The sequence below is a fragment of the Notamacropus eugenii genome, chromosome 5 (genome assembly GCF_028372415.1).
Source record: "Notamacropus eugenii isolate mMacEug1 chromosome 5, mMacEug1.pri_v2, whole genome shotgun sequence".
In the NCBI taxonomy this organism is placed as follows: Eukaryota; Metazoa; Chordata; class Mammalia; order Diprotodontia; family Macropodidae; genus Notamacropus; species Notamacropus eugenii.
In genome coordinates this window covers 12,845,432-12,868,635 of record NC_092876.1, presented here as the reverse complement: position 1 = coordinate 12,868,635, position 23,204 = coordinate 12,845,432, and the positions used below count along the sequence as shown (strand labels likewise).

Genomic DNA, 23,204 nt, shown 5'->3' with positions numbered 1-23,204 from the left:
CGGGGAGGAGGGAGAGGCGCCGCCCAGTGGGAGGAGCCATCCGGAGGGGCGGGGCCTGCTCGCAGCCCGCGCCCCCTCCCCGCGGCCGGGCGCGGGGCCCCGCCGCAGTCTCGGGGGCTCCGCCTGCTGGGCCCCCATTCATTAATCACCCGGTTCTGGGGTCCGAGAGAGGGTGCGGGGGGAGAGAGCCCCGAGAGTGGGGAGCCGGGCTCTGGGGCCCCCGACGTGTTAGGGAAGAGGAGCGGGGTACGCGCCGGGAGGAGCGAGGTCCCGAGGACGCCCGAGTCCCCGAGGGCGCCCGGACACGCGGGTCTCTGGGCGGGGGGGCCACAAGGCCGGGGGCCTGGGTTCCCGACGGGCTGCGGGCGCTGAGCCCCGGGAACGGCGGGGTGCCGCCCCTCGTGTGCGCCCCCTCCCCTACGTTGGCCAAGCGGGGGGCACTGCCCCCTCCCGGGCCCCGGAGGGCGCGTCTGGGGGCCGGCGGGGGCCGGGGCCACGTCCGGGGAGCCCCCCTGCCGCCCCGGGGTCCCCCGGGCCCCTGCGGGGAGGGCCGCGGCTGTGTCGGCGAGAGGGGCAGACGCGGACTGAATGTTAATCACCCCGAGCCTGTGTTCTAGCCAGCCTGTGCCCCGTCCCCCTCCCCCTCTCCCCTCCCTCCCGCTCGGCTCGGGCTCCGGCTCCTTCCCACAGCCTCCCGCCCCCCGCCCCAGCCTAGGTGTGTGTGGCAGGCGGGCGGGCGGGTCTGTCTGTCCGTCTGTCCCGTCCTCTGCTGCAGGGGTGGGTAAGGGGGGGGCTGCGCTGCGGCCTCAGCATCTCCTCTCTCCGGCGGCTGCCAGGTGGGTGTCGGTGGGGCCGTCTTTCCTGGGCAAGCGGCGGGTACCCGATGGGGTGCCGGTGGTCCGTGTCTGGGGTGTCTGTGTGTAATTGTACTGCGTGTGTGTGTAAGGGGGCGGGGTGGAGAAGATTCTGTCTGCCTTTACCTTGAACTGCTTGTCTGTCCTCTCCCCCTCCATCTGTCATCTGTCTGTACCTGCAATCTGGCTTTCGTCTGGAGCCTCCCCTCCCCTCTGTCTGTCTGTCTGTCTGTGCGCCTGTGTCCAGTTGCGGTGTTGTCTCGGTGTCTGGCTCTGTGTGACCCAATGTCTGGCTGTTGTCCCTGTGTACGACTGTATATGAATGAGCTGGTTTTCTCTGTGTGTCCGAGTCTGTCTGTCTGTCTTTGTGTAAGGGTATCTGTCTGTGTCCCTGTGTCCAGCTGTGTGTGTGTGTCTGTGTAGATGTGGGTTTGTGTGTGTGTGTGCCGTGAGTGTGTGTGAGTCTCACACTCTTTTCCAATGAGGGGGTGTTGTGGGGGGAATCCCTGGGAAGTGAGGCTGTGCGTGTGTGTCCATGTCTGCCTGTAGGGGAAAAAGGGAGACAGGTAGCCAGGCAGGCTGTTTTTTGAGGTGATCCTAGACAAACCACCAGGAGACCCTGGAGGAAAGGTAGGGGGAGGGCAGGGAGGACTGGAGGAGAGACTCCAGTGAGCAGCCATATAGACCGACCAGAGGAGGAGGAGGAAAACCTCAGGCGACTGGGGGAGGGAGGGGCACCCCAGGCAGGTGAGAGCGGGATCCCCATGGGGTGGAGGGCCTGCCACTTCCCATGGCATCTAAGGCGGCATACCGGGCCCAACTTTCCATGCAACATGTGTAGCCTGCTGAGCCTGGCCCCCACCTGAAGCCCTGGGGGATCGATGGCACTGAACCACTCACCTGCTGTGTCCTTCTAGAGCCTGATCTGGGCCCCGTCCCAGCCATCGTCACTCCCCTCCCCCTCGACACAACAGGGTCATGAAAAGGTAAGGCCACAAGGAGCTGGGCTGCCAGTGGGGTGGGACCCCCCAGACCCTGGGCCGGGCCAAGTGGTAGCCTCCTTGGAGTCTCTGCTGCCCACACACACACACACACACACACACACACACACACACACACACACATACACACACACCTGCCCCAGCCTACCCCCCCCCCATTCTTTCCCCTTCTCTTTCCATCCTCTGCCCTCACTGTTCTCCCTTTCCCCTCAGCACTTTCTCGGCCCCTTCCGGGTTTGCTGGCCTCATTTCTCTTTCTCCCTGTTTCCTTTTTTCCATTCACTCTCCCTCTGTGTCCTTCTGTCCCTTCCCGTCTGTTCTTTTTTGTCCCTTCTCCTCCTCTGCCCCCAGTCCCCCCCATGCCTCCTGACTCTCCCTGTCCCCCATCTTTCTCTCTTCATCTCTTCCCATCCTATCTTTCTCCCACCTTGGCCCCTTGTCTCTTATTTCTCCGTACCCTCTCCTCCCTTCCTCTCTTCTTGTCCCCTGCTCCCCCCCATTTCTCCTTTCCCTATCCCTTTCTCTGTCCTCATTTCTCCCTCTCTTCTCCCTATATCTTTCTCCCCTCCTGGATCTCTCTCTGCTTCCCTATCCCTATTTTTCTCCCTGTCCCCCTGCCTCTGTCCCTCTTTCCCTCCCCATTTCCCTCCCCCTCCCTCTCCTCCCAGTATCCACTCCCAGTGTCCACCCCCCACTCCATCCCCTCTCCTCAGTCCCTGTCCCTGTTCCCAAGGGCTGTGACTATGCTGTTAATACTGCTTACAAGGCCCTGAAGGTCGCCCAGGCCCCTGGCCCCATGCCCTGGACACCCCCTCACCACACAAGCCTCCTGTCCTGGAGGGCATCCAAATGCCCTCTCCCCTTCCTCACTCCTCATTCTTCAGGTCTGGGGGATGGAAAGGTGGAAAATATGTGTTTTAATGGGGGGTGGGAGGGAGAGAACGGGCAGACCGGACTCTGTCTGCAGCACCAGGCACCACCGCTAACTGCGGTGAAGGCCCCCGGTGGAGGATCAAAGTGTTGAAGGGGAGAAGGCAGGGATGAATGAGCAGCTGCCTGTCCACCAGCAACTCCCCACCCCCCCTTCCCGGTTCCCCCCCTTCCTCTGCAGAGTCGTGCTCTGGGTTCTACTCAGGGAAATGGGACGGCCCAGGAGGGGAATGCAGGCAATCATCTCCCAGAGTGAAGGAGGCCGGGGAGGGGAGCTAGTCCCAGAGGTCCAAGGTCCCTAAGAATTCCCCTGTTGGTGGAATTGGACAGAGATTGGGGGCTGGCTCAGAATCTTGGGTCTCAGGAGGGGTGGGGTGGGCACAAGTTGGATGCCTGGATCCTTGAGGTGCCTTAAGCTGGGGCTCAGAGGGCCACAGGGTCCCTGCTTTTATCTGTTCAATTAAAATGAGATGAGGGTGGGGTAGGGCTGGTGCCTGACTCCTAGGGGGCACCTTATTCCCTCCTATACGTGGCATGGAATTGAACTATAGAGCCGGATTCATGGGTTCCTGAGTTGGTGAGGACAGAGGATACCTGATCCCATGGGCAACAGCACCCCATCTTCAGCTGGGTGGCTAGAGCGGGATGGGGAGAGAATGGCAGGAAAAGAAACCGAGGGAAAGGAGGCAAGGGGAAGGAAGGGAATGACTTGGAGGGCGGTGATGTTAACCCCATGGGGGCCAGGCCACAGCTGTGGGTTATTTTGGGGTGGAGGCTGGGGGGTGCTATTCTGAGAGCTAATCAAGCCGACGGCTAATGACTGCCAGAGAGGAGGAGGAGCTCCCTCAAGCCCCTGGCCTCAGTGCCAGGAAAAGGGGGGCCCCTGGCACCCTGGGCAGAAGGCAGGGCCTCCCCTCTCTCTATCCCTCCCCCAGCTGTCAAGCCTGCTGCCATGGCAACCCATGGGGATACTGACAGCCAGCATGGATTGACGGCCTTCCCTGGCTCAGGGAAGCAGGTGCCCATGCCCCAGCCCTTTCCCCCCCAGGGATCCAGGCGTCTGGACCCCCCACCCCTGCCCTTTTGGGGACCCAGGTACGTGGGTCCCAACCCCCACTTACTTAGGGACCCAGGTATCCAGATGCCAGCTAGTGCCCTTCTCGGAGCCAGGCACCTGGTTCCCCAGGCCTCCCAAGGACCCTGAGTCCAGCCACTGGGGACAGGAAAAGGACTCTGTGTTCCCTCCAATTTGCTAAATTGCTGTGGGCTAGCAGCCAGCATCCCCCCACTCCTCAACTCCCAATTACCACAGCTGCACCCCACCCCAGGGCCTTGTCTCCACCCTTAGCCCTGGGGCAGCTGGGATCAGTGTGGGGTGGAGCTGGGGGCAGGGGGAGTCTGAGGTGGGGGGCATAAATGGATAGAAGACAGATGGGAGGGGAGAATGAGGTGGGGGGCATAAATGGATAGGAGACAGATGGGAGGGGAGAATGAGGTGGGGGGGCATAAATGGATAGGAAACAGATGGGGGGAGAATGGGGATGGGAGGGGTGGGGTGGGGCAAGGTGGCAGGAAGGAGATGGAGAGAGTGGGATGGGGAGAGAGCCAGGAAATGGAGCTAATGTAGGGTAGCAAGCAGAGACAAGGGAGTGGGGGTCCATCCCACTGACTCTTCTTTTTTGTCTGCCTTTCTCCTCTTTTCTTTCCTCCTCTCTCGAATTTTTCTTTCTTTCATTTGCCCTTCATCCCTGCCTCCCTGGGGGGTGGGGACGGGATGCCTCTCTACTTGTCTCTCTGTGTTTCTCTCTGTGTCTCTGTCTCCGTGGGTCTCTCGCTTTTGGCATGCCCCCCCCCCCCCTTGTTTCCTCCTCCTCTCTCTCTGTCAATCTGCCCTGGCTCTCTATTTGACACTGCCCCTGCCCACCCCTCTGCCCTGCCCTTGTCTCTCCATCCCTCTATTCCCCTTCTCTGCCCGCATTCCTCTCCTCCTCTGCCATGCTTGTTTTCACCCCTGGGTCTCTGCCTCCCTGTCCCTGTCCATGGCCCCTATGCTCCCTCTGGCCCTGTTCTTGTCTGTTTCTCTGACGTTCCAATCTGTGTCTGCCCCTCTTTGTTCTTGCTCACTCTGTATCTGTCTCCGTCTCTCTATCCATCCTACTCTCCCAATCTCCCTCTGTCTCTGTCTCTCTGCCTCTGTCTCTCTCTCTCTCTGTCTTGGGGTCATTAGAGGCTGCCCGGCAGGGCCCCCAGGAAATGCGTGGCCCCCTGGGCCCCCACGGCCCTCCCGGCCCAGCTAACATGCTCTTGCTGCTGGCTTTGGCTTGTGCCAGCCCCTTCCCTGAGGTGGCTCCCCCACTGGGCGGGGAGCCAGGCTCTGGCAGACCCCTCAATGTGGCACTGGTGTTCTCGGGGCCAGCCTACGCAGGGGAGGCAGCCCGTTTGGGTCCCACTGTGGCTGCTGCAGTCCGCAGTCCAGGCCTGGAGGTACGTCCTGTGGCCTTGGTCCTCAATGGCACTGACCCGCGCAGCCTCATGCTCCAGCTGTGTGACCTGCTCTCTGGTCTTCGAGTCCATGGCGTCGTCTTCGAGGACGATTCCCGTGCACCAGCCGTCGCCCCCATCCTCGACTTTCTTTCTGCTCAGACTGCCCTGCCCATTGTGGCTGTCCATGGCGGTGCGGCTCTCGTCCTCACACCCAAGGTGACCAGCCAGCAGTGGGGCATTGGGACAGGGGGCAGTGAGTGAGGCTTAGAGTGCTCTGGGCCTGGGCTGCAGCTGCTGAATGCCCAGTGTGACAGCGGCCCAGGGAGCCTGACACTTATCTCTGTGAAGGGCTCACCTTGCCCACCAGGGCCCAGGAACACCTGGGTGACAGTGGTAGGGTGTCCCCTTGACCCCTTCCCCTCGTACCAAGGTTGGCCTCTACAAGGTCCTTATGGGAATGTGCTCAGACAGGAGATTTGGGGAGGGTGGGGTGCCTTGTGGATTATGGTTGAGGAATCTGTGTGGAAGGCGTTGAGGGAGAGACCCAAGTCGGGGAGTTGAGGAACAAAGTGGGGGGCCTCCTATGATGAGGTAAGGGTAGGAGCTTCCAGTAATCCTGAGAGAGAATCAGAGAGGGGTGTCACAGCCTACAGAGAGCCAGCTCTGGGGCCTTCCCCCTTTGGCATGTGGTCCCACTCTCCCTCTACCCCCATGCCCTTCTAGGGGGTCCTGTGCCCAGTGACATAGTTGTGGTGCCTTCTCTGCCCTGTGAGCTGCTGGGAGATGTAGTCCTCTCTTCTCTGGCCTAGGGTAAAATTGAAGGCACCACCTTACCACCACCACCCCCCAAAGCTAGGATCTGTGGTCTGGCAGCCGTAGTGACCCCTTGCTGCCTCATGGCCTTCTGGAACTTGTAATCCGCTCTCCTGTTCAGAGCTATATAGTGTCTGGCCTAGGGGACGTCAGGGCATCATATTTGGATCCCTGGGCTTGACTGTGTGCCCCCATAGAAGTTTGTTGCCCACCCATGGCCTTTGTTTTCCCATCTGTGAATGAGAGTTGACTTAGGGGGTCTTCCAGGGCCTATTGGATTTGGATTCTAGACTTGCTACGTGAACTGGTGCGCACATACCCCTCCCTTGCCCCTTCCTCAACATGAGAAAGTGGTGTTGGATGATGTCTCTGCCGTTGGCCAGTTCTCACTCTCTGCTCACGTGTTCCTTTCTCCTGTGGTCCCCAGGAGAAGGGCTCTACCTTCCTCCAGCTGGGCTCCTCCACAGAGCAGCAGCTGCAGGTGATCTTTGAGGTACTGGAGGAATATGACTGGACATCCTTTGTGGCAGTGACCACGGCAGCCCCAGGCCACCGGGCATTCCTGGCTTATATCGAGGCGCTGACTGATGGGAGCCTGGTGGGCTGGGAGCACAGGGGTGCTCTGACCCTGGACCCCGGGGCTGGTGAGGAAGTGCTTGGTGCCCGTCTACGCAGTCTCAGTGCCCAGATACGCCTACTTTTCTGTGCCCGCGAGGAGGCTGAGCCACTGTTTCGGGCAGCAGCTGCAGCTGGCTTAACAGGGCCTGGCTACGTGTGGTTCATGGTGGGACCACAGCTGGCAGGGGGTGGTGGAGGGGGTGGGCCTGGGGAGCCACCTCTCCTACCAGGGGGTGCCCCACTGCCTGCGGGGCTCTTTGCAGTCCGGTCAGCTGGCTGGCGGGATGACCTGGCAAAGAGAGTGGCGGCAGGTGTGGCAGTGGTAGCCCGAGGAGCCCAGGCCCTTCTTCGTGACTACGGGTTCCTGCCTGAGCTGGGTCAAGACTGTAGAGCTCAGAACCGTAGCCAGCGGGGAGAAAGTCTGCACCGGTAAGGATCCTGGTTGGGGACCTAGGGACTGACCACTGGGTCAGGGGAGCAGGAGCTAGGCCAGGCATCAGGGACCAGGATGGGGAAGCTTTTGGGAAGGAGATAGCTAGATTGAGCTGAGCTGGCCCTGGGAGAGCAGCCTGACTGAGTGAATGGGGAACAAAGAAACAAATAGAAAAGCACTGATAAGCCCCTACTCTGTGCCACACTGTGCTAAGTGCTGGAGTGCCCAATACAAAAAGCAGGACAGTCCTCATTCTCAAGGAGCCCATGCTCTTAGTGGAGAAGACAAAACCCAAGGTCTAGGGTGGAGGGCAAGGGCCAGAGTCCTCCGTTCTGTGGGTCAGTTGGCTGTCCATTCCCTGGGGTCTGGAAGGCACAGAGCCAGGCAGAGGTAAGGCCTGGGGAGCCTTCTCACAGAAGGGCTTGTGGTTAGGGACACCCATCTCCTCTCAGCTGTGTTCCCAGGGACCTGGGGTTCTTCACTGAAACTTTCATCCCTCTGACCACGGCAGGTACTTCATGAACATCACCTGGGACAACCGAGACTATTCCTTCAACGAAGATGGCTTCCTGGTGAATCCTTCCCTCGTTGTCATCTCCCTCACTAAGGATCAAACCTGGGAGGTGGTGAGTATGGATGCGCAGGTCACTGTGGGGCAGGGCCCACTGAGGAAGTCAGGCACACATCCTTCTCCTCATTCCTGACATCAGGTGGGGACCTGGGAACAACAGTCTCTACGGCTTAAGTACCCACTGTGGTCTCGATACGGCCGCTTCCTGCAGCCTGTGGATGACACCCAGCACCTCATGGTAGCGACCCTGGAGGAACGCCCCTTTGTCATTGTGGAGCCAGCCGACCCCCTCAGTGGCACCTGCATCCGGGACTCTGTGCCCTGCCGTAGCCAGCTTAACCTCACACACAGGTGGGATACTCTCCCCCATGACCCCATTCCCCTCGGTGACCCCCAAGCCTCTGCCCCCCTACTGGGACCCTGGCACTCAGGTCCAGCTTCAACCAATAATTGTAGCTCGGAGGGAGATGGCAATTGCATAGGCTGAGAAAGTCTCAGAACTCACAAACATCTTCCAAATTAAATCTACTCATTCTTTGGGCCACAAGGACTTGGCTGCAGGTGGGCCGCTGGGAAGACAGAGAAAAAATCTACTGGCAAACATGGTTCAGGGAGAGGGAGAGATGGCTCATTTACTACATATGTGGGGAAGACCGAGATAGAAAAACTACCATAGAATGGGGGTGTGGGCCAGGCCATCCCTTGTGCAGAAATCTGCAGGGTTCAAGGAGACTGTGACCAGCCTATCCACGGCTTGGGGGTCCCCCAAGGGAAGGCTTTCTGGAAGACTGGCCCCTGAGCTGGACTGTGAGAGGCAGCCCCAAGGAAAAAGTGTGTGCCGGGGCTGGGGGCTCATCTGCCCATGTTTAGAAGTGAAGAAAAGGCAGGAGGGGACTGGGGAGGAGGGAGGGAATGGAAAGTTCACAGAGGGCAGTGTGAGGAGACATAAGGTTGCAGAAGGCCTTGAATGCCAGGATAAGAATCTAGAAGGTGGTGAGAAAAACTCTGGACTTGGAGTCAATAGGTCCGGGTTCTGATTTGGTGTTAGCCTTCACTAGATCTGTGATGATGAGCAAATTGCTTGAACTCCAAGAATCTCAGCTTCCTTTTCTAAAATTGGGATGAGTGATAATAAAAATGGCCCTGGCCCCAGGTCTATTGTGGACCTCAGAGAAACGGGAGCAGTTGTTGTGACACAGTCTTGACGTGGGGTGAGTTCTTGGCCACGGGCATGCCAGGCCTGGAGTTGTGCTGCAGAGAGGGCTCAGGGAGTGTGCTCGGGATGGAGTGGAGAGACACCAGCGGATGCCAAGTGGAAGCAGCTGCTATGGTAGTTCAGCTAAGACGGAGGTGAGTGAAGCCGAGGCAGTGATGGATGATGGGAAGAGAGCTGTGGAGCCAGGAGCCCAGGACTGGCAGGAAGGAGGATGGATGGGCCATCCACAGAACATCCACAGGAGGATGCTCATGGAAGGGGGGATGGTATGAGGCCAGTTGGATAAGGGGGTGGGACCTCCAATTGGAGAGATGTAACTTGACATCCAGAGATGATATCTGGTAGTCACTGAGCATAGAGCAGTAGCTGATGTCACCCACAGAGAATGCTGAAAGGGAGGAGAGGTGGGGGTTGTTAATAATAATCTTCATCATAGAGCATTAATGATAACCACCACCCCAAAGTTCCTCTGAGGCCTGGCAAGAGCTCGCAGATGATGCTGGTTCCCAGAGGCCATGCCCATGAAGCCCAGCCCCAGGTACCTTCATCGAGGCTGTACAAGTTGTGAATACAGTTCCAGAAACAGGCTGTGACCACTTGCCAAGGTCCCATCTAGCAAAGTATTCAGAAGCTCATCACTGATAGTAGCCTGGCCACTTTGTGTTGAAGCATTTGATCAAAGCAAACCAAGATACAAAGCCAAAAGCCAACTGGTGCCCAGTCCTGTGTAGTGCGGAGAAGAAGGGGGTAGAGGGCACCAGGGACCCCAGTTCTGAGATGGTCTTGCTGTTGGTAGTCTCGGTGGGAGCTCCCTGTCCAGTGACCCATGAGATGTGTGGCTGAAGGAAGTTATGGCATCCTCAGTATCGATGAAGCAAAGCCAAGAGGCCAAGAAAGCAGCAGCTCAATGGGAGAAAGCCTCACTGCTTCTCCCTGGAGAGGCAGAAGCCCAAAGGGGCAGAGTTGGGTTTGCCCCACGTCAGAAGGCAGTAGTTTTATTCAAAGACAACAATGGACCATCTCTTACTAAAGTGGCACAATAAATACTTGCAAAAAAAGCCTAAAACAAAAACATGATGTGGTCTGCATGTCAACGTGAGTCGCAGAGCTAGAGAAATTCTATGAAGAACTCAGTGAGATCCTCCCGATAACTTCAGTGCATTCTTTGAGGCTCGGTGACTTGGACGCTAAGATAGAAAAATGATGGGAAATCTCTAGGTGGGGAAGGAGAAAGGCTCAGAGGTGGCAAGAGGAGCCTCCAACTATCAAATCTGTTCTTTGAGAAAAGACCCTTAGTATTGATCATAGCAGCCATGAAATAAATTCACCAAAAAATTCCATCTTAACAGGTAAGGGATGTGAGTGCCAATCAGTAACAAGCATTTATTAGTGCCAAGCGCTAAGCCATAAACTGACATCATTAATGTGAAAGCGAGGCCCTTCCTGGCCATGGGGAGCTAACATTCTTCTGTAAGGATACAGGTTTTGCAGATAAGTAAATGCACTATATGTGCAGAGTTAACAGAAGTAATCAAGGAGGCACTAACATCTGGAGGCATGAGAAAGGAGGTGCACTTGAGGACAGTCTTGAAAGGAACCAACGGAAGGAATGAGGAGGGCAGCTGCTCCATCTGCCATCCAGGTCCCCCAGGCCCTCCCTGCCTCTGTTGCCTTTGGTTCAAGCCCTGACCAGTTAGGGGCCCATGCGCCAGTGACCAGCCCCTGCTTCTGCATAGCCCCTTGCCAGGCATCTGTTACTTCAGAGCCCTATCAGGAACAAATGTACTAACACGTCCTTCTCAACACTTTGTGGGGTTGTTGAACATACCCTCCCCTACTTACAGGACTGAAGTATCTGGGGATGAGGAAGCTCAAGACTGCTCAGCTCCCCCATAGCATCAGTGCCCCCCATGCCCATCCAAAGGGAGTGCTGCTGCTGGCTGGGTTCTAGGCTCGCAGTGCTGAGGAAAATCACTTACTGTCCTAATCCTCTCAACTCTTTCCCTGAGAAAGAGACTCCTCACTCCTCAGGCCTTCGAGGCTGCCCAGGACCCCTCTGGACCTCTGGAACCCCACAGAGTGGTGGAGAGTTCACTCCCTTCACCCAGCAAGGCCCATTTCTCACGGCCTCAGAAAGGGGAAGGACCTTCCCAGATCCTCCAAAAATGCTGGGGTATGAGAGAGGCAGCTGAAGTCTGTGAATGGCCTCTGACATCAAAGAGCCCCCATTTACCATGTGGCTAGCACTCTCTAGAAGATAGTTGTGTCTCCAAGGCAGCTCCTCCCTTCACATCAGCCGGAGATGCTGCGCCAGGTGCTACTGCTCCTTTTCGAGCCAACAACCCCATCCCCACACAGTTACAGCAGTATTACTTCATCAAAGGGAAGAGATGGTGACGTGATCTTTCTAAGCAAATGCTTTTTCACCACCATGGAGAGTGGACCAGAGGTATGCTCCCTGAGGAAGTAGACTAAGCATGGGAAACAACAATGAAGGAAAAGCAGCTGGAGCAGCTGCATGTTCGCAGACAGACCTGCGGGGCAGGGCCTGGCTGCCTGGGATGCAGCTTTATGGGCTGGGAGTGTTCTGTTCTCAAGCTCTGAAAGTGCAGAAGGTTCTCTAGGAGTGGAAAAAGCCTTTCCCTTATTACTGTCCAAGAGAAGGGGAATCATCACAAACCAGTAGGCCGACTGTCCTCGATCACCATGGAATTTTTAGGAGAAGAATCTGAGGGCATCTTTGGTGGCAGTGCAAGGAGGGAATATCCAGACTTTCACAGATGCTTTTCTACAGCAGATTCCAGATTTAAAAAAAAAAAAGGAGGAAGAAAAGAATCACCTATTTCCAAATCTCTCTTTTCCCTTTGAGAAGCCCAAAGGAGAGAGATTGGACTGTCTCTGATTGAATCTAGGAGCTTTTCTAAAAGCCCAACAGAGAGGAAAGGGTGGCTGCTTAAAGCACCTTATTAGGTGATAAGATTATTGGATGCAGGTACTTTTCTGACTGACTGAGTATCAGCCTTGCCCTTGCAGGCTTTTACAAACCAAGCAAACACCACTCTGAGCTAGAGCTTTTGGAGGAGTTGTCCCTAGAGGAAGGACGTGAACTTTCAAGAAGTCTTGGAGAAGTCAGGATCTGTGATCCCAGCAATGACTCTTTGCAGCAGAAGCACATGGGTTTGCACACAGCCCAATGGGGTGATTTGAGGATATTGCTCCTTAAACTCTAGGCTTCTGTCAATCAATCAATCAATCAATCCATCAAAAAACATTAAGGGCCTACTGTGTGCCAGGGATACAAAGAGAGGCAAAAGACAGTCCCTTCCCTCAAGGAGCTTAAAATGGGGGAGACAACCTGCCACAGACGCACACAAAGGTATTCCCTAGACAGCATGAATCCAGAATCTAGACTTCTAGCAGAGAAGGGAGGTTCCTAGGGGAGCACCAGCTTTGAGAGTTGCCTCATGGTTAACTCCAAGTTCAAGAAATGCAGTTTGAGAGTTTCAAGCTCTGGATCTTGTAGGTCAAGATTTCCTGATGCTTCCTGCTTCACAGAGAGGGAAGAAGACAGCATCCCATAGCATCCCTCCTGGAATGCAAATCCACCAAGGATTCTAGCTGAAAAGAAGCTGGAGCCAAAGAGCCGGCAGACAAGCAGTGGCCAGCAATGAGCACTGGAGCAGTGTCTGGTGGAGACTAATGTGGGGACATTGGCAGCCCGCTATCCCGCAGCCGTAAGGCATCCATCCGAGGCGTGAGTTGTCCCCTCCTTACACACAAGCTCCCTGGCCACATGTATATTACATGTGTGTGCCTCTTGTGACCTCTCTGTGCCTCCAGTTCCCCTACTAATGCCAGGCGAGAGAGTACTCCCTAGGTTTATTGGGGGAGAGGTTTCTTTTTTGCTTCTTTTCTCATTATGTAATTTCACAAATTCCTTTTGTTTTGAACTCATTGTATCCTCTGGCTGTCTGTTGAAAGCAGACACATTGGTGGGGGCTTATGAGCTGCAGTTTTAAGAGTGTAGACCAATTTATTTGAAACTGGGATAGCCATTCCTCCAGAGGTCTCAATCTGTGAGTTCAACTTGAGGGGGCTCTCCTTCAGGGTACTATATTTGAGGAACTTCATCCAGCACCTCTTATCTTGGATGTCCTTATATTTTAGGAATCTACTGGGGAAAATAGTGCCTCAGTAGTGATATCTGTGGTATTGCTGTATCTATCACAAATGTGGAAGGTGACTTGAGTTACTTGCATGTAGCATACCAAGAATACCAGTACTTGGCAATGCTCTGAGGGCCACATGTGGGACCCCTTATCAAAGCAGTTAATGACTTCAGAGAGAGGGGAATGGACAGCAAGCTAGGGAAGGATTTTTGTGGTGGTTTTACTCTGGTGACATGGCGCTGGATGGCTTCTGCATGATCCTTAAGGACTGTAAGTCCAGAGGATAGAGTTTGCCCAATGGTAAATCAGCACCATGTAAGTAATGCCTTTTTTGGCAGCCCCCGCACCTTCGGGGTTTTCCAAGTTTCTGTGAAATGGTTTTCAGGGAGCCGGCTTGTACTAGTGTGGGCTGAGTTCAAATCTCAATTTGAAATGCCCTGGGGCTTTGCAGGGACCCATTGGAGACATATGCATGGCTATGTAAACTGGATATTGGAGGAATGTTCCGTGGTTTGGTTTCTCATCTGAATGTGAGGGGTGACTTCCATTGATTCTAGCTCATCAATCTCACGTGCTTTGGAAGCTCATTTAGCACCAAATTCTCTGAGAAGTGAAGGTCACTTGATTTTGCTGTCTTCATGTTTTTTCTTCCCTTTTCTAATTGCTGTTGGGTTGAAAAGGGCCTCCATAAGTACTAAAATAGCTGGCAAATGAGGACTTTGTAAGAGCTTATTTGTTGGAATGGCGTAACTGTGCACTTGAAAGTAAGCTCCATCTGGTAGGTCTGGACCCTCCCAAGATCGTTGGATCCCTGGATTGTCCTAGATGGCTCCACATGGACCACAGGTGCTGTGTTCACTGCTTGGGATCAGAGGCAACTACTGAGCTTGGGAAAGGGAGCAATGGATGTGGACCTGCGCAGTCTCTGATCCATTCAGGGAGCTTTCCTAAACTACCTTAGTAACAGATCGTGAACTGCCGGATGGCCTGATTAGATGTTGGCCCATGGAGGATGAGCCACGCCCCTGGCGCCATTCAGAAAACCATCTGGTTCCACTCTGGGATGGTCAGCTCAGTTCTTGATGACTCACACTTCAGGCTTTCCTTTGGACCTCTTGCCAAGTACCAAGGGTTGGGGGGAGTGGATAGTTCTTCCTCCTCTTCTTCTTCCTCCTCTGCTCTCCCTCCCCACCCCCCACGTCAGACAGTGGTGATGGGGTCCTGGAGCAGAAACGTGTGACTGCAGGACATGGGAGAAGGAACTCCAGGTGGTTACTTCTTGGACCACAATCTTGTAACAGAGAAGAGGGTTTCTCAGTTCCCTTGGCAGCGCGATCCCAGATTCTAGGCTCTGAGCTGTGCTGGGAGATTTTGGGAGTAGTGACTAGCTTGGAGAGCTGTCTCATGACTAACTCCTCAAGTCCAGAATTCCAGGTCCTGGAGATCCTAGATTCCAGAGTCAAGAGAATGACAAATTTCTGTTGCTTCTTTCTACTTGGAAAAGGAAAACGGTGATTCATAGATCTCTACAGAGCATCCCACCCCTAAAGAATCTGGCTGAGCAGAGAAGACCCTAGCCAAGCAGTGTCCAGCAGGGACCACCAGGCCAGTGTCCTCCCTCTGTCTTCACACACATTTCCTATCTGGGTGCCTGCCTCTCTACTTGGGACCTTTATGGAGAACCAGCCCACCCATGGAGTTTGGTTAGATTTGTGGGAGTGTGCCTCAGGTTCAGAGGGGTGACTGTTTTTCTTTCTATGCAACTGCAGTAACTGCCTTTGCTCTAAGTTAATTGTGTTTGCAAACTGATGGTTAAAATCAAATACGTTTGTGAGGCTTTATGCACGGTAGTTTTTGGAATGCCTTGAACTTGGGATAGCTGACCCTGCCTGAAACTTGACTTTCCGCTTGTGAGTTGGGGGAGAAGGGGCCCTCAGGGCACTACACTTGAAATGGATATTTTTAAAAGACAGGGAAAAAGCAATTCAGAAAAACGAAGTACCATGCCAACCAAGTCTGACAGTAGTGCATGCAGTGTTCCACACCCCTGCTCTCCCACCTCTTCAGAGAAGGGAGGGAATCCTCTCTTCTCATCCCTCCCTCAGGAATGTGCTTAGAGCTGATCACTTCTTTACAAAATCACCACTGGACTGAAAGGCACAGAAAAAACAAACAAACCTGTGTTTATTGTTGGTTGACCATTTTAAAAAAGCATCTGATTCAATAAGGCAGAATGTGGCCTTCCTTCAAAGCACCTCTCCAACAAAGTGATGCCTATCTGTGCCTATGTCAAAATCATGAGATTCCTGGAAAGGAATTTTTCTCTGACAACCCTCTGGTTACTAATATCAAGTAAAGAATAAAAAAGACTCACCAAAGGCATCTGCCACTGGAATGAAGGAATCCAAATGGAAAGAGAATTCCCCATAGGTGTTGAGGTCTGTCATGGACTCGTCTGCCAGTGACATCATATGGATTGCTTCCAGTCCCAGAGCAGAGGCTTCTAAGTGAGATCCAGAATCAACTGAGCTCACACAGAGAAATTAACTATTCACACAGGAAAAACTAAGTGGATGAAGAAAGCCTGTTGCCCATAAATTCTAGGATATATAGTTTGATGGATGGCTCAGAGAATGGGTCCATCCATGAGAATACCCTCAAAGATAAAAGTAGACTATCCTAGTAGCTAGACCCAGAAGGGAATGAGAAGAAGGCAGGCTCGATGGCCTTGGGGAAATTGTTCCTTTTGAGTTACTGATGCCAAGCTTTCCCTGAAACAAAGCCCTTTGACACTTTGCATCTTCTTCTGGTGGGGAGACAGAATGGCAAGCCCTCTGAAAAATTAAAAATGGAGGATCATGAAAGGGCAGCAGAGAGATGCATGATATGATGGGTGTGAGCAGGCTGAGACACATTATGATCAAGATTACGCTATAGATGTGACTGGAAAAAAAGACTGGCTGGCCATTAAGGTCAACGGGTAGGCCAAGGACATCCACATGGTATCCATTCGGTGTCAAGAAAGGGGCCTGGTTGAGGAGTGCACAGAGGATGGTCACTTCGAGGGATAGGTCGGGATGAATGCCAACCTACATCTTGGAGGAAGTGCCCGTGTTGATGAGATAAAAGATTCACTAGGAAAAAAAAAAGATTCACTGGACCTTTTTTCCTGCCTTACTTACCTTGTCTGGTTCTCACAGTACCTGGGAGCTAGGTACTACAGGTACTATCATCCCCTTCTACAGATGAGAAAATGGAGGCTCTTACAGGTCAGATGACTCGCTAGTGGTCCCCTAGCTTGTGAATATGTACAGCAGGCTTCTGGCGCCTCTCTCCCCACTCCCCCAGGCAGATGGAGGGCAGATGGTCAGAGACGTAGGAGGAGGCTCACAGGGGCACCTCGGGTACCCCATGCAGAGAAAATAACAGAGGCTGGAGAGCAGGAGCTTGGGGAGACCCTGATGAGGGTCAGGAGCCAGGAAGGGGCAGGCTGGTGCCACCATTTATTTGCTGAGGAATTTTCCCAGGCCTCCTCTCACTACAAAGCTTTGTTGCCAGGGAGGGGATCAGCTTATTCTAGTCTTCCAGGAGCCAAGGGTGGCCAAGGCTGAGCACCAGTCTGGGGTGGAGAGGGGGTGGTAGAGCTCTAGTGAGTATCTAGGGCCAGAGGATTGGGTGAGGCTGGAAAGATTCATCCCCCTGCCATAACCCTCTTCCCCTGACCCATAGTGGGGGGGCAGGGGTTTGTTCATTTGGGCCACAGAGGCCAGAACTAGAAACAGTGAGAGAAGGAAAAACTTGCTAACAATTATCCTTGTCCAGAGGGGACTAAGCTGCCTCTGGCCACCAAGTGGAGAGGATTCTGGGGCCACAAAGGATGCTTTTGAGGTGCATCCTTGGCGATGTTCCTGGTCAGTGGTTGGCATGGTGCTTCCCCCCCTTATGAGAAGGGGAGGAGATTGGGGTCAGTTGGGGGCAGCTCATGGGAGTCCTGACCCAGGGGGCTCACAGTTCCTAAGGTGAGCACCCCACCCAGGAGCACAGGGCCACCCCAAAAGTAGAGAGAGTCCAAGAAGAACAAGGGTGCTCCCACAGGGCCCTCCCACAGAGAGGGCAAGGAAGATCGAGGCCCCAGCTCCAGGTCTGCCCTTCTCCCTGCAGCCCCCCACCAGATGCCCCCCGGCCAGAGAAACGCTGCTGTAAAGGCTTCTGCATTGACATCCTCAAGCGCCTGGCCCAGACCATCGGCTTCAGCTATGACCTCTACCTCGTCACCAACGGCAAACATGGAAAGAAAATCGATGGTGTCTGGAACGGCATGATCGGGGAGGTGGGCCTGGTCTTGAGGGCAGAGAACAGATAGGGGGAGTGAAGGAGGGAGGAGGGACAAGGCAGGGGCCAGCCGGTTCACCCCATGCCCCTCACAAAGGGCAGGGGCCAGCCAGTTCACTCCATACCCCCCACAAAGGGCAGGGGCCAGCCCGTTCACCCCATACCCCCCATGAGGGGCAGAGCTTACCACTTCTCTCCCACTGAGCCCCATTTCTCTGTCCTCCTGTCCAGTTGATTAATTTCTCCCCTCAACCCTTCATCCATTCTCTTCCTTTTCTGCTCTCCCTACTCATTCCCCCTTTTCTTCCCCCCCATTCTCCTTCTGCCTCCCGGGTCCCCCCTTTCTCTTTGATCTCTCTTTTGGTGGGCTCCTGGACTAAGGTGTTCTACCAGCGGGCAGACATGGCCATTGGCTCCCTCACCATCAATGAGGAGAGATCAGAAATCGTAGACTTCTCCGTGCCCTTTGTGGAGACAGGCATCAGCGTCATGGTGGCCAGAAGCAATGGCACAGTGTCACCCTCTGCCTTCTTGGGTGAGCCCAGAGACTTTGTCCCTGTCCCTGTCCTGAAGGAGCTCCCACTTAGAAGGAGGGGACTCCAATGGGGCAGGTGATGGAGGGTCATGACTATCGGACCACTAGAAGGGACTGATAATCTTGCCCCACACTGTTTTGGACACTGAGAGAAGCATGGCAGAGGAGATATCTAGGCTCTGCCCCAAGGCAATCTCAGACCCACAAAGGCTTCTTCTGAAGACCAATCTGAGCCCTGAAGACCATGGGGGCCTGTGGCAGACATGATGTCCATCCTGTGTGTTTGGGGGGGAGCTGGTGAGCTGATAGGGGGTGGCTTGTGAACAGAAGAGCCTTGATCAGAGCTGGCTCAGTGATGGCTGCAGGAGAACAGGAGGTTGGGGCTGGGTGCCCCCACCAGGTGAAGAGGGGCCCAAGGAAGTAGCAGAAGCAGCAGACCCTAGGGAAGAAGGAATAGTGAGAGAGGGTCTGAAGGCTACCTCTTGGGGGGCCTTGGAAGATGCTGGGGCTGTGGGAAGCCCAAAGAACAGAGGGAACGGGCCCAGTGGGTCTTGGCCAGGCTGCTGGCACACAGGGACGCTGGGCAGAGACGTGGGAATCCAGGAACCCGGAGCCCAGAAGCAGAGAGAGCAGGCTCTGGGCTCAGCAGACACCTTCCTGACAGGAGGACATGGGGGTTCAGGGCTGAGACATGAGGAGTTAGCCAAGGTCACACAGACATCATGCGACAAGGTGGAGCTGGTTGTTGCTATGGGAGGGTCACAGCTGTGAATGACATAAAGATAGATGGATAGCCCGAGCTCTGGGCCAGCAGGAGAAGGGCAGGAAAGGCCAACCACTGAGCCACCCTGCAGATTAGGAGCTGGGGGAGCCCAGAGTATGGCCAGGGACCAGGGGCCAGTTGTCTAGAGGAACCTGAGCATCCCCTGTATACAGCCTCACTGCAGGTCCGAGGATGTAGGCTGTGTGTGTGTGCACGTGCATGCATGTATATGGACGTGTGTGGGGGTGCATGCACTCTTGGGATTGACGCCTGTGCTGCATCCTGAGGCCTGGGCCCAGGGGATCCAAGGGGGAGGGGCTGGGCAGCAGGGGAGGGGATACCATGACCTCCGGCCTCCCCCGTGCCGCCCTGCAGAACCCTACAGTCCAGCTGTTTGGGTCATGATGTTCGTCATGTGTCTGACCGTGGTAGCTGTCACCGTCTTCATCTTTGAGTACCTTAGTCCTGTGGGCTATAACCGCAGCCTGGCCACTGGCAAGCGTGAGTACTCCCCTCCAGCCTACACCTCCCTACAGCTCCCCTTCCTGGCCCAATCTCAAACTGGAGGTAACCTCTCTTCCCTCAGCTCCTAGCCCCTGACAGCAAGCAGCCTGATTCAGGGCCCCCAGCTCCCCATGTTCTCCACCCTCTCAGGCCCTGGCGGCTCTACCTTTACCATTGGCAAGTCCATCTGGCTGCTGTGGGCTTTGGTCTTTAATAACTCTGTGCCTGTGGAGAACCCCCGCGGCACCACCAGCAAGATCATGGTCCTGGTCTGGGCCTTCTTCGCCGTCATCTTCCTGGCCAGCTACACAGCCAACCTGGCAGCTTTCATGATCCAAGAGGAGTATGTGGACACCGTTTCTGGGCTCAGTGACCGCAAGGTGGGGACAGAGCCTACTGGGAAGGGGCAGAGCAGGGGCAGGGTCCCTCTGGGCCTTGCTCAAGGCAGCCGCTCCCTCCTTTCATGCCCCTCCAGTTCCAGCGGCCCCAAGAGCAATATCCCCCCCTGAGGTTCGGGACAGTGCCCAACGGGTCCACAGAGAAGAACATTCGCAGCAATTATGAGGCGATGTACAACTACATGGTGCGCTACAACCAGCCCCGCGTGGAGGAGGCGCTGATCCAGCTGAAGGCCGGGTCAGCTGCTGGGCTGAGGGGGGGCTGCCCAGGCAGGTCAGGGAGGGTCAGCAGGGCTCATGAAAGGGCCAGTGGGAGTCCAGGAGAGGCCAAGAGGGTAAGGGAGGTTATGAAGGTCAACAGGGTCATTACAGTTGGCAAGGGGATAGTGTGGTTTCAGGAGGGCCACTGGGATCCCTGAGTGAGTAAAGGGGTCATGGGGATCAGGCTGAGGTCAGATGAGTGGGCTTAGGGTATATCAGGCAGTCAGCCTGGAGGCCGGAGGGCCTTAGCCATTAGTTTTCGGCCCAGTTAACTGGCGCCATGATAGCCGCTGGCAGGGAGCAGGTGGCAGCGGTGTGAGCAGGGCCTCAGGTTTTCCTGGGCAGTGAGGGAGCCACTCCAGGTCCCAGGGCTGACCCATCCTCCCTGGCCCGGCCTGGCCCCCCAGGAAGTTGGACGCCTTCATCTATGATGCCGCGGTTCTCAACTACATGGCCCGTAAGGACGAGGGCTGCAAACTGGTGACCATTGGCTCGGGCAAGGTCTTTGCCACCACAGGCTACGGCATTGCCCTGCAGAAGGGCTCCCGCTGGAAGCGGCCCATCGACTTGGCCCTGCTGCAGTTCTTGGGGGATGGTAGGCGTGGCTTGGGGGCTGGAGTTGGATGGGAGGAGAGGACAGTAGGGGTGGGGGCCTGGGCAGTGGAGTCTGAGAAGGGCCAGGGCTGGGGGAGGGAGGACCTGGGGCCCTAAACCCTGGGATTGCTGGGGAAGGCTGGGTTGGGCTTGAGCCCAGGCACCCCACAGATGAGATCGAGATGCTGGAGCGCCTGTGGCTGTCCGGGATTTGCCACAATGACAAAATCGAGGTCATGAGCAGCAAGCTGGACATCGACAACATGGCTGGGGTCTTCTACATGCTGCTTGTGGCCATGGGCCTCTCCCTGCTGGTCTTTGCCTGGGAGCACCTGGTCTACTGGAGACTGCGTCACTGCCTCGGCCCCACCCACCACCTGGACTTCCTGCTGGCCTTCTCCAGGGTGAGCCAGGGGCTGGGGTTCTGGGTGAGCATGGTAGCACAGAGAGGTGGGGATGGGCCTCAGCTGCTCAGTGGGGCAGGAGTGGACACTGTGTCCTCTTTCCCTTCCAGGGCATGTACAGTTGTTGCAGTGCTGATGCTGCCCCCCCAGCTGCCAAGCCCTTGCCTCCCCAGCCCCTGCCTTTGCCCAGCCCAGCATACCCAGCTCCCCGTCCAGCCCTGGCGCCCACCACCAGTGGCCCCTTCCTGCCCCGGGAGCGTGCTGTGGTGGACCGTTGGCGCCGGCCCAAGCCATCCACGGGGCCGGGGGCCGGGCCTGTCCCAGTCCCAGTCACCCCTGAAGCCTCAGGCCCCCCACGTGCTCCCCTTCCAGGAGCCATGGCCGATAGCTTCCACCGCTACTATGGGCCCATTGAGCCTCAGGGCCTGGGGGAGCCCCGAGCATCTCGCCCATCCCGGCCCATGTCCCCACCTCCTCCGCCCCAGAAGCCCCCTCCCTCCTACTTTGCCATTGTGAGAGAGAAGGAGGCTTCGGGCCCTAACGAACCGGCCCCTGCCCCTTATGCTGGATATCCCTCCCCACCTGCCCCACCTGCTGCCCCACTCTGTCACCTGGCTTACGAGGATGAGAGTCCCCCGGCCCCAACCCGTTGGCCCCGCTCAGACCCTGAGAGCCAGCCTCTGCTTCGAGGGGCAGGTGGGGGGGGGAGCTCTACAGCTCCTCCTCCACCCCCTTGCCGAGCGCCCCCTCCACCCTGTCCCTACCTGGACCTCGAATTGTCCGACTCGGATGACTCAGAGAGCTTGGGGGCTGGCTCAGGGGCTGGCCTAGAGCCCTGGTGGGTCCCTGACTTCTATCCATATGCTGACCGCTTGGGTCGGTACTGGTCTGTTGACAAGCTGGGAGGCTGGCGGGCAGGCAGCTGGGACTACCTGCCCCCTCGTCCTGGCCCTGCAGCCTGGCATTGCCGCCACTGTGCCAGCCTGGAGCTGCTTCCCCCACCCCGCCACCTCAGCTGCTCCCACGATGGTCTGGATGGTGGCTGGTGGGCCCCACCCCACCCCCCACCCCCTCCGTGGGTTGCCGGGCCCCACCGACGACGCACCCGCTGCCGCTGCCCCCGAGGCCACCGGGCTCCCAGTCGTCGATCAGGCCAAGCTTCCCACCGGCGGCGCCACGCAGGGGCGTGGGACCTCCCACCACCTGCACCCACTTCCCGTTCCTTGGAGGACCTGAGCTCTTGTCCCCGGGTGGCCCCGGTTCACAGCCGCCACTCTCGTCGTTGCCCCCATGCTGCCCATTGGGGCCCCATACCCCGGAGACACCGTGGGGGGGACCTGGGCACCCGCCGAGGCTCTGCCCACTTCTCCAGCCTCGAGTCTGAGGTATGACCGACCCTGTTCCCCCCTCCCCTGGCCCGAAGTGGAGAAGACACCCCCAGGATGGAAGGCCTGTGGATGGACAGAGTGCTGGGGCCCCAGGGCCAAGGACCACAGATCAGCGGCAGGACGACAGAAAGGGGGGTGGGCAGCTCCTGCCTTTGGATCCAGCACACGTGCCAGCTGTGGATTGAATGCTGCTGAGACAGAGCCAGGGGGGCTGCCCTGGGATTCCCTGAGCCCTGCGGCCTTTTTTAACCTGACAAGGGCTTTTTAATGTCATGGGAATGGGGAGGGGTCTGGCTGAGCACATACCCCTCTCCTGTGCCCCAGCCCCATCTTGTGGGGTCCCTGCACCATCACTGTGCTGCTCCCCATGCCCCAGATACCACCAGGGACCACCCCCCGGGGGGAAAGGGGGCTGTTTTTAACCTTCATCATCGGGACACAAAACTGTGAGAGCCGCTCGCTAAACTGTGACCCCCAACCCTGAGACTCTGACCCCAAGACTGTGACCCCTGACCCTGAGACTGTGACCCCTGACCCCAGACTGTGAGCCTGACCCCGTTCTCCCTAGCCTCTGACTCCTGAGACTGTTACCCCTTAGCCCAAGACCATCCCCTACCCCAATCTCTGCCAGATACCTTGGGGTCTCCCCGAACTGAACTCTGATCCTCCCCACTCTTTGGCCCCTAATCCTACACTACCCCGACTTCCTTTCACTGTACTCCTGGACATCCTCCTAGACCATATGTTCCCCATCCCTCCCACTCCCTAACTGCCCTCCAGTGTCCAACCTCAGAACTCCCAGGCCTGGGCCCTAGGAGCCCACCCAGACCTACCCTGCAGCAGGGGAAGGACCTGGTTGGGGGGGACTCAGGTGTCCAACCCCAATGGAATAAACCAAGTTTTTAATGCCTCCTCTGCCCAGAGCCCTGGACTCCT

At 56.4% G+C, this 23,204-nt stretch overlaps 1 protein-coding gene across 6 annotated transcripts; it reads left to right on the top strand.

Moving 5' to 3' along the window:
- Positions 1 to 29: 29 nt before the first annotated feature.
- Positions 30 to 22,402, top strand: GRIN2D (glutamate ionotropic receptor NMDA type subunit 2D). 6 transcript variants are annotated; one of them, XM_072607384.1, is made up of 14 exons: positions 30 to 836; positions 1,772 to 3,880; positions 5,013 to 5,485; positions 6,510 to 7,129; positions 7,645 to 7,759; positions 7,844 to 8,055; positions 17,251 to 17,419; positions 17,803 to 17,956; positions 19,095 to 19,220; positions 19,374 to 19,603; positions 19,699 to 19,859; positions 20,290 to 20,477; positions 20,615 to 20,880; positions 20,991 to 22,402. In XM_072607384.1, exons 3-14 carry the CDS (start codon positions 5,039 to 5,041, stop codon positions 22,269 to 22,271), a joined length of 3,969 nt encoding a protein of 1,322 aa, XP_072463485.1. In that variant the 5' UTR covers positions 30 to 836; positions 1,772 to 3,880; positions 5,013 to 5,038; the 3' UTR covers positions 22,272 to 22,402. The 6 variants fall into 6 exon arrangements, with proteins under 6 accessions (XP_072463485.1, XP_072463486.1, XP_072463487.1 ...); XM_072607385.1 differs by having other exon boundaries at positions 30 to 1,840; positions 3,721 to 3,880; XM_072607389.1 differs by having other exon boundaries at positions 31 to 3,880; positions 6,510 to 6,726; positions 6,964 to 7,129.
- The last annotated feature ends 802 nt before the right edge of the window (positions 22,403 to 23,204 follow it).